The following is a 15,941-nucleotide window of genomic DNA, read 5'->3' as shown; positions in this document are numbered from 1 at the left end:
CAGCTGGAAACCATCATTCTTAGCAAACTATCACAAGAACAGAAAACCAAACACCGCATGTTCTCACTCATAGGTGGGAACTGAACAATGAGATCACTTGGACTCGGGAAGGGGAACATCACACACTGGGGCCTATCATGGGGAGGGGGGAGGGGGGAGGGATTGCATTGGGAGTTATACATGATATAAATGACGAATTGATGGGTGCTGACGAGTTGATGGGTGCAGCACACCAACATGGCACAAGTATACATATGTAACAAACCTGCACATTATGCACATGTACCCTACAACTTAAACTATAATAAACAAACAAACAAACAAACAAACAAATAAATATAGGTCAAACCAAACACTATCTGACCCCACAGTCTCCTGACTCTTGCCACCAAACTGCCTGAGTCCAAACTGTAAACTCGGCCTTCAGCAGAAACCCAGTCTACCCCTAGCCTTGGACCCCTTCATCTTCAGGCTCTAGTGAAAAGTTTGCTCTGTCCTGAATTTTAGCTGACATATCCTCCCCATACTGATAAGGACAATCCATTTTCTATCTGACGCCCCATCCTCTCGAAAGACAATCAGCTAGCTCATACATAATGACGACTACTTAACATTTGCATACTGCTTTACAATTTAGTGTTTTCAGATATGTGATATCATTTCAAGACTGTGTTAAATAGGTATTGCTGGCTCCATTTTGCAGGTGAAAAAACTTAGGCTCAAACATACTACACAACACGTTAACAGTCGAGGGACTCAAATTCAGGTATTCTGGCTCCAGGTCCAATGTCTGGCCACTCCATCCTCCCCCTCCTCAGCCTCGCCCAGCCTGTCCATCCAGGAGGTGGTTCCTGGAATCTGCACCACCCTTAGCGCCTCTCATCCCTATCCTATTGGCCTCCATATTCATGCAATTCAAGAAAGGGCAGAAATACAAGAGTAGGGGGTGTAAGGGAGGATTAGAAAGGCCAGAGTAAGACTCCACTTACCTTTTCTGAATCAGTGCAAACTTGGATGGCATTGGGAATGAGGCGAGCTGTTTTTTCTTTAGTCATGGAACAGATGTCTTTCAAACGGACTGTCAGCTGGCATCCAAGAGGACAGAGAATGGGTAACAAGCAAAGGGGGGCATTAGTAGGTCAGGTAAATGGTGTTCAGGGGGAGCTAGTGTAGACAGGGACAATCAGATCACATATTTATAACCCTGAAAAAGGCCACACTGGTGATCATCTGGTTTACCCCTTTATTTCACAGTGGGCAAACAGCAAAGTGGGGACTGAGCCTTGTCTACAGCCATGAGTATCTTGATTCTTGGGCAAGGAGCTTTCTAATTTCCACATAGTCTGCTAAATGTGCAGAGGTCCTGCCATTATTTGCCACTTACAGAAACACAGAATACTGGTGCAGGGTGGGACCATAAAAATCACCTAGTTAGGTCAGGCGTGGCGGCTCATATCTGTACACCCAGCACTTTGGGAGGCTGAGGCAGGTGGATCACCTGAGGTCAGGAGTTCAAGACCAGCCTGACCAACATGGAGAAACCCCGTCTCTACTTAAAAAATACAAAATTAGCTGGGTGTAGTGGCGCATGCCTGTAATCCCAGCTACTCAGGAGGCTGAGGCAAGAGAATTGCTTGAACTCAGGGGCTGGGGGATGGAGGTTGCGGGGAGCCAAGATCCTGCCATTGCACTCCAGCCTGGGCAACAAGAGTGAAACTCTGTCTAAAAAAAACAAACGAAAAAACATCTAGTTAATCTTTCTCTTCCTTAGTGTATGGAATGAGGAAACAGAGGCAAAGAAAGGACTAGCCTAAAATCACGCTGCTAATTAGTTGCAGAACCCAGAAATTGTGCAAGCCGGTTCTTCAGAGTCCCAAGGTCAAAGCCCTTTCTACTTGACTATGCCTCCTCCTTCAGTCACTCATGCCAAATATTTGCCTGCATTTGACAAAAGCAAATGCTCCCAGTCCTCTCTTCCACACCCAAAGGGGAGAGAGGAAGGGGAAACATGGCAGAGGAGACCTTATTATTGGGACTTAGAATTGAGTATCTTTCAAGACTCAGGCATGCTTTTGTTAATTACGCAAAGGCTTGGGAAGAGCATGAAGTCAGCAAAAGGAAGAAAGGGAGGGCAGCTTGCTCAGCCACAGCTAAGGAGACAGCTCAGGGGAGCATGCCCAGGTCTTTACCAGAGTTTCCCAGCGGAAGATGTTGCTGTAGAAGCAGATCCAATTTTCAGAGAGGTAGAGTCGGCCCTGAAGGAGAATGTCTCTTTGGAGTGCACATGAGTAATCTGTGGTAGGAGCGGAGATAGGGGAGCTCAGAGGCAGGAAGCATTTTCAGCAAACCACTGCAGAGTAGGCATGTCATCCCTCCCACGAGCACTGGGGGAGCCCAGCGCCCAACATGGACAAGGGGTGCCAGGCACTTGAACTAGCAGCCAAGGAAGTCCCTACCATCTCATGACAAGGAGCGTAAAGGTGGCGTGACGTGCAACTGCCTAGAGGCAGATAAATAAATGTGATGGCAAAGTGGGCCAAGGAAGCTAGAGGTGGGAAAGACCAACAAAATTCAACTAACTTCCCTCCCCCATCCACAACTATGCTAACCCCTTCTGCCACCGGGCCACCTGCAGAGATAAAAGTGCCAGTGACTCACTCCAGGTTGGGCTCTCGAGGCTGCCACAAGCCTGGTACTCAGCCTGGAGCCCTGACAGCTGGGTCCAGGGCTCTGGACAGCCTCTCTCCCTGTTCCCTTGCTTACTTGGGTTGGCTTGAGGGCTCTAGACAGAAGCACCCTGAGTGCTATGCCGGGGGCTCCCCAGACTTCCTCTCCATCCCCTCCCAGGTCACCCAACTCACCAACAATGAGGCGCTCCGTGTCTGGAAGCTGCTTAAAGAGCTTTCTGAAGTCTTCATTTCTCTGCTTGTAGGTGGGGCTTAACACCTGCGTGACAATGGCCAAGGTTAGCAGACGCACCCCGGTTCTGTGGGGTTAGCAAGGAAGGGCAAGAGGAGGAGCACTTGCTTGTGTGTTTAAAAAGCAAAGATGAGGCTCTGCCCTCCTACAGACCCTAGGAGGCCAGGCTGAGGAACGGGGCTCGGTGCGGAGAAACACAGTGGGGAGAATCTGGTGCTGGGAAACACTTTGCAGCCAGGGCCTCCACCAATGAGAAACTGTCAGATACAGCAAGGGGGGGCTCTCATTATACCCCGATAAGAGAAAGGAAGGAGGGACACCTCCAGGGTGCTTCCTGGGATCCACCATGCCAGCTACTGCTGTTCTGCCTTCTGCCAACACCACCTTGACAGTGAAGCAGGGACCCAAGAAGGCTGCCCAGTGCCCCATGATGTTGCCCAGAGCACCTCTCAGAAGAAGGTGTTGTCATGACTACCAGAGTGAGCACTTGGCTGTGTGGAAAAGACATGATTTTCTAAGAAATCACATAAAACATAAAACCAGTACTGCAATAAGCACACAGGTAGAGAACTAAAAAACACAACTGGCACAGGAGAGGCATCCAATTCCCCTCTCCATCCTTACATTATCTAATCCAATCCTTACAGCATCGAGGAAGAGACCAGGGCCAGAGAGAAGCCCCCTGCCCCAGCTCCTCAGCTGGTCAGTGTCAGATCTCATGACCCCCGGTTCTGTGCTCACCTCCCTCCCGGCAACACGGCTGCCTCGGAGAGGCTCATACCCAGAAACTGCCTTAGCAAATCCTCCTTGGAAATCCCATGAGCCAGCTGAATACACCGAAATCCTGCCCTTTGAGGGTTTACAATCTTGTTTGTTTATTGGTTTGTTTAGACAGAGTCTCGCTCTGTCACCCAGGCTGGAGTGCAGTGGTGTGATCTTGGCTCGCCGCAACCTCTGCCTCCCGGGTTCAAGCAATTCTCCTGCCTCAGTCTCCTAAGTAGCTGGGACTACAGTTATGTGCCACCTCATCTGGCTAATTTTTATATTTTTACTAGAGACAGGGTTTCAACATATTGGCCAGGCTGGTCTCAAACTCCTGACCTCAAGTGATCCACCCACCTCAGCCTCCCAAAGTGCTGGGATTACAGGAGTGAGCCACCGCACCCGACCTGAGGGCTTACAATCTTACATTTAAAAAATAAAGAATAAAAAAGAAACTAAAAAGAAAATATGTGCCCATAGAGGAGGAGCACCAGGGATGACAGACGAAAGCAAGTGCACAACCTGGGACGAGCCACGCACGGCTACAGGGAGACACCCGCACTCCATCTATGATGCACTGACCACCTACCCAGAGACAGTGCTGCTGACCCTCAGCCTAGGGTGTAGCCTATGGCTACAAAACAAAACAAAACCTTAGAAAACAACATTCCTCTGGCCCATGGATTAGTTTCAAACTGGTACTGAGATATGGAATCTAGATGGCCCCCTTGCCTCTTAGAACAGAGTCCACACACTGAAAACCCCAGCTTGACCACCTGATCGCCAGTGAGTTCTCATTATGCCTAAGTGACCTTCTCGTGCTGCTGTGAGGCTCACACGGAGTTATTATCACGTGCCAAGCACAGCCATAAGCCCTGTGCGTGGGTCATTGCATCAGACCCCAGATTATTTTTATTCTCCCATTTTGCACTTGAGGAAATTGAGAAACAGTGAAGTTAAGCAACTTGGGAGTGGAATACGAGTGAGGCAGTCTGACTCAGTGCTGTCTGAGCCCCCGCTCTGTGCTGCCTCTGAAGGGTACCTGCTCCTGGTCCTCCTGCCAAGAGGAAGCAGAAGGGCTTCCCCAAAAGAGCGCACTCCCTTGAGAATGAGATGTTCACCTGCTTTGGGGCCCCCACTAGCCTTCCAAGCCCTCTACTGGGTCTTCATATTTACAAAGTTCCAGTGTCAGCCTGAGGAGCAGCCGACCAGGAGACCCCAAACACACTTCAGGTGAAACTGGATGTCAGACCTCCAACCCCTTGAAGCCCCAAGTCTTCCTCTTTCTAATTTTCTGTCCTAGTGCCTTCTCCCCCTTGATTCTCGCATATCCAGTGACAGCTCAGGTATCCACAGAAGTGGAGGTACAGGGCATTTGACCACAGTCTCCAACCCACAGGCAAATTTAGGGGGCCCCTACTTTCCTTAAAACAAAGCTGTAGCAGCAGCAGGGAGAGGGGCGGGTGAATCCAGCCCTGGCCTGCTAAGTCAGCCAGTCTGGAGACTCCTTCATCCAACCAACACATGTCTATTCCACAGGGCTGTTGTGCGGATGGCAGGCACATCAGGTGGGCATGCTGGGCCTGCCACCATGCAGCCTCTTGAAGCCAGAGACCCCAGCCCTCTCCCTCCTGCAACCCCAAAGGTGGGACCTGGCTCACCTAGTTCAATTTAAAATGGTCAAATAATTCTGGTTCCAAGATTGTCAAATCTGGGGCCTTCGGGTAGGAGAGCCAAGTGGCATGACAAGGGTGCAGAACTACCACAGAGACTCAGAGAAACTGGGTCACACACTCACGGCTGGGATTTCCTCAGATCCGTGCCAGCAATGGTGTTCAGTGGCAGCAGGTGCATGGCCAAGCTGCTTCAGGTACCACTGCAGCAGCTGGCTCTCCTGCTCCAGCAGGAGACTCCAGAGGACCCCCGACTCCGTCAGCGATTCCATTGCCCAGCACGGCTGCCCTTCCCAGTGACGCCTGGCTCCCTCAGCACTGACTCCTGACTGTCCCCACACGATGAAAAGAGTTGGTCTCCCCTGGCTTGACTGTGGATGGGCGGCCTCTGGTTTCTCGGCAGAGGGCCTGTGTGACTCTGACAAGTGTCCTTCGGCTCCTAGAACTACGTGTCCAGCATGAAGCTTCACAAGTGAGAGGAGGTGGTCGGTGCGGTTCTCAGGGCAAGCTGGCTGGCCAGTCTCCCATGGCAGGCTCTGCTTTGTCCTTCTTGGCTGGTCCACGGGCGGAGAGTAGCCCAGAGGTGGTGTGGTCATGCACCTCCCCCTGGTCAGTGCAGACAGTCACCCCAAGGGTCCAGAGGATGCAGATGGCACAGCAGGTGCCCAGGGCCAGCTGGAGGTCTGGAAGGCAGGCCCCGGGTAGACAAGCAGACTCTGCAGGACAGCGATGATCCACAGCCGGGTCCAGGGTCTAGCCCCACCAATCATTCACACGCAGCAGAGTGACTCATAGTTGGTCTGAAACTCCAGTAAAGGAACCGAATGCCCAGCTCCCCAATCCTGGTCTGTCCCATAGAGTGGCACGTTTAATCAACCTCTACCCTGGGCGGGCACTGGGCTATGACTCACAGCCCTCACCCAGGCAGAGCAGCCACCACTGGCTGCAGCAACAGGGCCTGCTCTCACCTCCAGCCCAACACACACTCCCTTCCTCAGCCCCTGCTCTGCTCGCCTGACCAGCAAACAGCTTCTTTGTTAGAGTCACCCGTGGCAGAGAGGGAGGGAAGGAGGGGGGCAGAACGGGTGGGCGGGCAGAGCAGGGCCCTATACATGCTTCAAGTTACAGGATCTGGGTGATGGTCCCGGCCAACGTCCTCCAGTAACCCCCAGCTGAGCCTGGCCTCCCCAGCAGATGTTTCCTGCAATGGGAAGTTGCTGGCCAGGGCTCCACATGGAGGCGTGGAGTAGGGAGGGGAGGCAGCGGGGCACTGCTGTTAGTATGAAATCTGAAATGTGAGACTCAAGTCGCCAGGGACTTCCTGGAGACACTCTTACACCTCACCAACCCATCCATCCACCAACTTCCCCATAGCAGCAGTAGCAGCCTGGGGATTTTGCTGACCCAGTTTCAGACACGCTGGTGGCGGAGAAGCTGAGATCAACAGCTTCAGGATCTGTCTGAGGCACCTTCTTCCTTCCCATGGACCCTGTACAACCTCCAGCATTAGCAAGAGGGGGATCAAGCCCAAAAACATTGTCAGATCTTAAGGGCAAAGTAGCAATACCAAAAGCACAGATTTTGGTCTTCAAAGCAGCAAAATCCAGGGAAATGAAAGCCAGGCCAACGGGGCAAGAAAGGCCCCAGACCAAGAAGCTAGGGACAGGGATGAGACAGCAGTGGGGCTGGGAAGATGTGGATTCCCAGGAAAAGTCAGACCCTTAAAACAAATGGGGCCGCCCCCTCACCCTTCCCAGCTCGACCACCTTGCCAGAAGGGTCTTGGCCTGCACAGGATGAGGAATGGTACTTTTGTCTTAGGAGTCTTGGTAATTTAATAAAGCAGCCCCCAAACTTTACTTAAAAATGGCCCAGTGAACACATTTAAAAGTGTAGATTCCAGGCTGGGCACGATGGCTCACGCCTGTAATCCCAGCACTTTGGGAGGCCAATGTGGGCCGATCACTTGAGGTCAGGAGTGTGAGACCAGCGTGGCCAACATGGTGAAACTCCGTCTCCACTACAAATATATATATATATATAAATTAGCCATACATGGTGGCAGGTGACTGTAATCCCAGCTACTCAGGAGGCTGAGGCAGGATAACCGCTCGAACCTCGGAGGTGGAGGTTGCAGTGAGCCGAGATCGCACCACTGCACTCCAGTCTGGGCAGCAGAGAGAGACTCTCAAAAGAAAAAAAAAAGTAGATTCCAAAGATGCTAATTCAGAGGAACCTGGATTCTCCCAGGTAAACAGTGTTGGAGAAAGTAGAAGAGTCTGACTCCTCCCGCAAACCCTCCCCTAACAAACTCCTACAATCCTCTCTAGAGGGACACCCCGTGGATGCAGATGCGGCTCTCCATTCGTGGTGTAGCATGTCTCACTCTAACAGAAGGACGCCTTCTCCGGGAAGGATCTATGCCTCAAACAGGTTCATATCTTCTCCTGCACTTGCCGCGAAGTGTTGCAGATACAGGTTGAGCATCTCTAATCCGAAAACGTGAAACCTTTTGAGCCTCAACATGATGCCACAAGCAGAAGACTCCACACCTGACCTCACGTGACAGGCTGCTCAGGTGACACATCCCGGTCAAAACATAGTCAGCACTTTTCTTGGTGCATAAAATTATTTAAAATATTATATAAAATTATCCTCAGGCTATATGTATAAGTGATATAGGAAATAAGTCTGGTGTTTAGACTTGGGTCCCAAGATATCTCATTTGAGATATATATGTGTGTGTATATGTGTGTGTATATATATATGTAAATATTCCAAAATCAAAAAAAAAAAAAAATCAGAAATCCAAAACACATCTGATCCCAAAAATTTTGGATAAGGGATACTGTATCAGGTGCTAAGAAAGTATTTACCAAGTGAATGCATTCCTTATCTACCTCTCAAAGGATGCCTGTTGACACTGCATCTTACATGTACACACAAAGATCCCTGGTTCCATAGGTTTGGCATGTCAGTGCCTGGTCGCTGCCAACACTCTCTCCAGCACACGTGTGAGCTTCTCTTCGCCCTGCATGTCAGCCCTATCCTGAGCAGTGTGGCAGGCAAACGTAGCAAGTCCATTTTCCAAGGTGACCAGAATGCCTCCCTTGGGATGACACCAGACCCCAGTATGTAAGCTGTAGGTAGCTCCAAGAGACTCTGGATCCTTACAGTAACTACCCGAAAACATATGAGAATTGCTACAGGCCAAGTGGCTGCCTGGGCTGTAAGGGGTGAGATAGAGACACGATGCGCCCTGTGAGATAAAGCCCCGGGAGATGAGCCCCGTTCGCAGAAGGCTTTGTCTCCCCCACACCCACACCAAGGGCTGGGCAGGGCTGGGTGAGAGTCAGCAGAGAAGGAATTGACCCTGGGCTAAACATTAACTCTACGGCAAACATCAGGAGCTGGGACCAAGTGGTACCCTCTTCCCAGGGACGGCGAGAAGGAGGGAGTGGAGGAGCCCAGGAGAAAACAGATGGATTTCGGTGGAGCATTGATCTCACCTAGGAAGAAACCAGTTAAGATCCACACAGGAAACTCTGACCTTGCAGCCAAATCCGGATAGGCAGAAGCCAGATGTGGGATTGGAGACGAGGAGGTAACCGAGCAAAGGAGGGAAAGGGAGACTGAGGCAGGCATGGGGGCTATGCAGAAGGGTAGAGAAGGGGTGGGGCTGGGCTGGGGGCTCATCTGAAAAACGCAGGATGGGAGCCAGGAAGACCCTTCAAGTTGGGAGTAAATACAGAGGGGAGACAGACAGAGGTGGAGGAGCATCGTCAGTCCTGGGGCAAGGCCAGGTGCCAGACAGGTCTCCTACCCTCTCCACTGCCCACCCCCAACACCCTGAATTCCATTCCTATAAACCTCTGTTCTTTTGCTCTCTCACTTACGCCAGCCACTCCCCAGGCTTGGCACCATCCCTCCCTCTCCTCCACAAAGCTGCAGCCCTAACTGCAGGTGCTTCAGGTAAGCAGGGTGCTAAGTCTCAGGCAGCTGCCAGGGTTTGGGCTCCTGTGCTCTGATCTCAGAAATGCTCCTTCCTGGGCTGCCATAGAGAAGACTGCCCGCAGGAATGCACCAGGAGCCCAAGGAAAGAAGCCCCTGTGACCTTATGCCCCCTTGGGGGCTGAGGGGGAGTAAATTTCACCCCTCCTGCCCCAACGGCCCTAGCCAGGTTGCCCCTCAACTCTGCCCTTGGCTCCCTGCTGAAGGCAAAATCCTATTTCTGCTTTTCCCTCCATCTCATGTCTACTGGGACAGCTCCCTTGATTGGAGGGCCCTGATTAAGACTGGGGTGGTAGACTGGAGCACTGGAGGAGTACATATAATCAGGCCTGGGAGGACTCAGGGTACCTGTAGATGGCACAGCCTTCAAACCCCACTCTGGACCTGACACTCTCCTGCCACAGCCTCTCCCCGTGTCCCTGGGGTCCAGCCACTTGCCTCCGCATGACTCACTCTTTGGACCAAGCATGTTTGTCATCATGGCAATGGCTCCTCTCTGGCTAGCCATGTAAAAGGAAATGCTTTTGTCTTCTGCAGAGAGGCAGCAGGTGAAGGGGGAGGCTGGGGCATGGGCTGGGTGGTGGCTGGGCTTCCTTTCCTACCAAACCCAGGCTGCTCCAGTGGGCCTGAATGCTCTTGCCACCATCAGCGATTCTGCAGGGCACTGGCCCTCACTGCTCTGATTCCAGCCAGGGGTTTCCTAAACATCCCCAGGGCTGGGCATTACAATGCCTTTACCTATCTGAAGGACTTCCAGTGTGATGAATGAGCCTCAGATATCAGAATGGCTGGAGCGCTGACCCTAGGATCCAGAGAGAGGTTATAGAGGGCCAGCCAGCAAAGCTGAGAAGGGGAGAGGGATCCTGCCTGAAGGGCAGATGCCAAGCAGCCCAGCAGAGGCAGGGCAGGAAGACGGAGCTCCCTAAAGGAACACAGAAAAGCTCCCTAAAGGAACACAGGAAACCAAGTCAACGCAGCAGGGGCAGGGCAAGGGCCTCCTGAAGAGGCGCAGATGACAGCTGTGGAGGGGTGCTGGGGAGAGGAGCTTGTTCAGCTGCAGCTCCTGAGGAGGCATCTGCACACGAGAGCACGGACATGAGCACTGCACACTGAAGGAGCAGGGGTGCCCTGTTACCTGAGGGCAGACTCCCAGGGGGGCCGCACGACTCCAGGAGAGGACAGCCCCACACACTCCTCAGCAAAGAGCCCCTTGGGTGCTTGGCCTCTGAGAATGAATGATCTGAGCTAAGTGGAGAGTCAGGGATGTTTTTGTAATGCACTTGGGATGAGAGGGTGGAGGGTGAAAGGAGACAAGTGAGAATTAATAAAGGAAGAGGAAGGACAAGGCCGGGAAAAGAGAACATCCCAAGGGATGATTCAAAGAGTCGCTGAGGTCCAACCGCTTCTGTACACCCCTGGCGCAGGTGGCACCATCAGAAAAGCAAGTCTCCGTCATGCCCAGCTCCTCCGCTGGCTCTCGTATGTGTCATCTGAACCCCTGACTTCTGGCCCACCCCATCCTCCAGCCAGGAGACAGCATCTGCTTCTACCCCATTGCTATGCAGAGTACTCAGGCGGAGGCTAAGGGAGAAGGAATCAGGGGGAAAGGATGGCGGAGAGAAGGGGAGAAAGTAAAGCCTGTTGGAATCAGACAGAGAGGGAAACCTACCTGGGAGAGTGGAAATCAGAGAAACAAGCAAATGGTGGGAGATTAAAAGAAAGGAAAGGGGTAGAGTCAGAGAGCAAAGGGCTGAGAAGAAGCCAAGGAAGCATAGGCTGAGACGAAACAAAAGGCTGAGCTAATCAGCAATAAAAAGAGCAATGACAGATGAGAAGAAGAAAGAGATTAGCAACACGGACAGGGGCTGGCCTGTCCAAACGGGGATGTCTGAACTGTCTAACAGGCCTGCAGCCACGTGGGTCCTGTTCCCCTACGGGAGCCTGAATTTGTGCAATGCTGCTCAAAAAGGTGCCAGGGGGAGTTGAGTGAAGGATGCTGGGGTCCCCATGACAGCTGGGCTGCGGGTCGCTCCCAGGAAGCTCAGCACTCACCCCCCTCCCCTCTACTGAGGCCACAGGCCAGGAAACCTCCTAGAAGGTAATGGGCTGGCTCAGAGATAGAAGTAGAGTCTGGCTTCTCTCCCACCCCAAGATACCTCAGCCCGTAACTCCTCTCCACAACTCAGCACAGCCCACCAAATTCTGCCTTGTTTGTGGTGCTGGGCAGGTGGTGGCCAAGGCTTGCAGATCAACAGCACCCAGGAAGAGCTGGTCACTGGGCAGCAGGATGTTGGCAGCCACAGGACTCGTGAGCACATGCCTGACTTTGAAGAAACGCCCAGCGCCAAGTAGGAAAACACACCAGCCCACACAATTGATCTGCAACCCTGTCCCTACATTAAACCCATGCCTCTCCCCTCCAGCCCATCCCCTGGCCAGAGTGCCCTCCTCAACTCTGTCCTTCACAGCCACAGCTACTCCATGCCCACATCTCCTGCTGGAGCAGAACCTGGTGTGTCCAGGGAGGGGGCAAAGATGGCTTTCCCAGGATTCATCAGAGTTAGGTGTGAGGAGGGCAGGCTCAGAGGGTCATCTGAGGTCAGCCCCTCCACTGTGAAGTCCCCAAAGGGCAGAACACACGGCGGGGGCCAGCCGAGAGCTCAGACAGCTGCTCTGCAGGGGAAAACGTCCAAATCCCACCACCCAGTTTGTGTGACTGAGAGGCTGTGGCCTCCGCCAGGCCTGCTTACTCCACAACAGTTTCTAGGTATGCAGCAGCTGCACAGGGCGCCCCCAGGATGACCTAGACAGTGGGCCCACGCCACACCTTCACCACGGCCCCAAGCACCAGGAGGTCCTGTAGGAAGGGCATGTTTTGCAGCTGTTGAAGGGGTCCTTGGGACAGGGGTCAAAGCCCATCACATGGGTTGACTCTTCTATCAATGGGGGAAAGTTTTCCGGCTAGATTTGCCCCGAAATGTTAAGGGAAGAAAATGAAGTTCAGGCCCCCAGGCTTCCCCAGCACCAGAATTCTGTCCGGCTCTGGAATGGCCACTCCCTCCCTGACTGGTCTCCTCCTTCAGGCTTGATAGACCCTTATCTAAGAGCCTCAGCTGGCCACGCCTCCTCGGTCCCCTGAATGCAATCCTCCCTCTTCAAGGCTGCCTTGTCCTGCTGCAGAGAATAACCGCTGCAGCTGGTTTAGGAGTAAAGGGGCTGCTAAGGAAAGAAGCCCACAGGAAAGCCCAATCGCACCTCACACTCCTTCCCCCCCCAACCTCCAACCCTCTCCCCAATCTCACCCCACACNCCCAACAAGAAGGGAAACAGGAATACTTACATTATACCAACTCTGGCTTTTCTGAAAAGAGAAAATGAAAGAGAAGGTAGAATTAGTCAGGGAAGAGATGGGGGGAAGGGCCGGGAGAAGGGTACACAGACAGCGGAGGGTGGGCAGGGAAGAGGGGTCCAAATGCAGCTGAATGCTTCCCATGTGGTTGCTCAGGAAGGGTCCTCCTTTCTCAAGGCAGTTCCAGAAAGGAGGCCCGGGAGCAGTCCATGATGGAAGCCCACCGCGGGCGGGGTGGCAGGCAGCGGCAGCACCAGCTAGAGCTCAACCAGAAGGGAGCTGGAGCCCCATCGCAAGGTTCTGATGGGGTGAGGGGTGCAAGTGGGCATTCAAGACCCAGTCCCCAAATGGGCCCTGACCAGAAGCAAAATGTGATGGCGGCCAACCCAGCCTTCTGCTCTAAGACAGCTCCCTGTAAAAGGCAGGGTGGGACACTTTCGAGGTAGAAAGGGGACTGCCTAAAACTCCCTCCAACTGCACTCTCAGCAGGCGGGTGAGCAAATCCCTCCTGTGCCAAAAAATGGGCTGTACCTAAACTGTGATGGTCAGGGAGTGCTTGGGGGTTCTGCATGGGGCAGGAGGTTGAAGGGTCCATTCCAACCCAGTGGTGCCATAATTCCGAACAAGCAAAACAGATCCCACCCCAGCTCCAGAACTTAGGTGTTCTCCATTCCCAGACCCAGGAAAAAGGGGACCTGAATGTGTCTCACGGGAACAGGAGGGCTAGCTAAGATCATGCCTTGTCTGTCTTCAAGCCCTATGGCCAGTAGTCCTTCATGTACATCCCACTTGAAAGATAGATGGACACGCAGATAGGCAAGCTCATGTGCACATATACACATACATACTCATACGCATACACACACACACGCACAAATACACACACGTACATATACACAAACACATACACACATGCACATGTACACACCACACATATTCACACACACGCACACATACACACATACACACTACACACACAGGCACACATGCACACACACGCACGCACGTACACATTCACAGACATGCATGCACACATACACACCACACACACGCACAAATACACGTACACACATATACACAAACACACACACACATACCACACATACATGCAGACATGCACATATACATGTGCACTTGCACACACACCACACACATATACACACAGGCACGCACATACACACAGAGACACGCACATACAGAGACACACATATACACAGACATACGTTCACACACACATACACACGCACACACACGTGCATGCACACACACAGGCCTAAGCTCCATCCCTTGGTGGAGCTCAGATTATTTTCAGTTTTAGGGATCACTGGGTGGAATACCTTAGCTCTACGCAGAGGTCTGGATCCCCTCCACGTGGTGTTAAAGCATCCTGACCCAGAAGGGCAGACAAGAGTAGCCATGGTCCTCGAATGTCTGCTGTGTCTAGAGGGGAGGAAGCGACTACGTACCCAAGGGTGGGTGTGTGCCCACGGTGATGACCGCTGGTCATGTGATCTATCTCCCCCATTCCACCAGAACTCTGTAAAGATGGTCCACCTTCACCCCGCACAGTGAAACCAGTCCGCAGAGGAGCTGGAGGGGGCTGAGGGGCCTCACGTGGGTGGGGCTGCTTCCCAGCAGCTTTGCCCTCACACATGCCCTCGATGGCCAGGATGTGACCAGAGGCCAATGGCAAGTCCCCCTCTGCAAGGTGCTCTCCAGGGTCACTTCCCAACAAAGCCTGTCACCACGGTCCATCCAAAGGCCACACCCTCCCATCATAGCTTCATCCCCACCTCCAATTCAGAGGTCTCAGCAGGTAAAGGGCCCAAATCCAAATATTAAAAACCATTTTTTCCTGAGAAAGGTGCGGCCACATGGGAGTCCACAACCTGAAAACTCGCCTCTAGGCATTGCAGCCAAGGCTACCCACTTCTGGAGGAGGTAGATAGGGCAAGCAGGCGGCGTCTGGGGTCTGCGCCCAGGGATGGCTCACTTCCTGAGTCCTCACACAGAAGCCCTGATTCGGAGCCCACAGGGCAGGAAGCTGTGCGGATGTTCATTACAAAAGACACCTCCCAGCAGTGGGAAGATGCGCTCTGGGAGTGGCCGGCCCCAGCGGCCCCACAGTCTCCTTGTGCCGGCCCCAGCGGCCCCACAGTCTCCTCAACTGCAACCCAGGTCATGAGATCTGCTTCACAACGGAGAAACCATCTCCCAAGTTCCCAGCTCCTCGTATCAATGCCGTGACCTTCGTATAAGACACTAGCAGGAAAGGGGGCAAACAGGAACATGGGCTGACGGGGGGACCCCAGATGCCTGTGGCTCCTCCTGCACGGGGCTCCCTCCTGCCCCAGCTAGACAGAAGTAGATGGCCCCTTTGCATGGGCTGGCACATTGGCGCTTGCGCCTTCCAAATCTGTGTGGAACAAAGTATGAGGGTCACACACAGCCTCAGGCAGGGAAGCCAGTCCTGTCTCTAACTGCTTTGTGATCCCCTTCTATCTAATGTTTGCTCTTTTGTAAAGGGTGGATAAGAACATGTTTAAAGAACTGAAAAGAAACGTGAAAGATACCAAGGAGCAGGACTGTGCTGAGGCTCTGCCCTGAACCAGCAATCTCCAGGCGGCTTCTTACGTGCTGCCACTGAGGGGCCACAGGAACAATGGGTCCCCCCTCCAGCCACGTCCAAAGCAGCCCCCGAGCCTGTCCACTGTGGGCAGGGGTCCCTAAACTCTGCCCAGCCTGTTGGAGGCACATTCAATGCCTGTGGTTCTGCATTCCCATAAATGAATCCCAAAGGCGCTGCCAGACAGGAAGGACCCAGACCCACAGGTGCAGGGAAGTCAGAGGAGCTGCAGGCCTCTGAGGGTGAGGAGGGGCGCCCCTCGTCGTCTGGCTTTAGTTTGCTGCAGAGCCCCTACCTGGAGGACCAGGTCCGAGGGAAGGCAGGCACAGAACCAGGGAGCAGCGATGGAGGCTTCTCTGACAGCTTATAATAAATGGATTTGGCCAAAGAGGAGGAAGGGAGTCAGGACAAAGACACAGCTGTTGGGGACACGCTCATTTCTATCATTTTCCCTAGAAGGTCTGAAAAGCAAGCACTTATCGGAATGCAAGGCCCCTGGAAACAGACCCAGGTTACTGGGAGGTGGTTTCCATAAACATCTCGCACTGCAAAGGCTCTGGGAGTCTGGAAGATTAAGGTGCGGGGTGTGGCGGGGGGGGGGG

The 15,941-nt window shown here is 53.0% G+C and overlaps 1 protein-coding gene across 13 annotated transcripts in view; it reads right to left on the bottom strand.

The window, feature by feature from the left end:
* Positions 1–15,941, bottom strand: part of GRAMD1B (GRAM domain containing 1B) — a 282,810-nt gene that overhangs the window by 35,363 nt on the left and 231,506 nt on the right. For 12 of the 13 annotated variants that reach the window (XM_017875634.1, XM_017875627.1, XM_017875629.1 and 9 more), the window contains 4 exons: positions 12,705–12,725; positions 2,862–2,946; positions 2,190–2,293; positions 990–1,085 (listed from right to left, as the gene is read on the bottom strand). In XM_017875634.1, the coding sequence (XP_017731123.1) occupies positions 990–1,085; positions 2,190–2,293; positions 2,862–2,946; positions 12,705–12,725 (306 nt within the window). Of the gene's footprint in view, positions 1–989; positions 1,086–2,189; positions 2,294–2,861; positions 2,947–5,479; positions 6,387–12,704; positions 12,726–15,941 lie in introns of those variants that run through there. The other variant, XM_017875631.1, reaches the window with a different exon arrangement.

The sequence above is a fragment of the Rhinopithecus bieti genome, unplaced genomic scaffold, assembly GCF_001698545.2.
Source record: "Rhinopithecus bieti isolate Rb0 unplaced genomic scaffold, ASM169854v2 scaffold_7884, whole genome shotgun sequence".
In the NCBI taxonomy this organism is placed as follows: Eukaryota; Metazoa; Chordata; class Mammalia; order Primates; family Cercopithecidae; genus Rhinopithecus; species Rhinopithecus bieti.
This window is presented reverse-complemented; position numbering and strand designations above follow the sequence as displayed.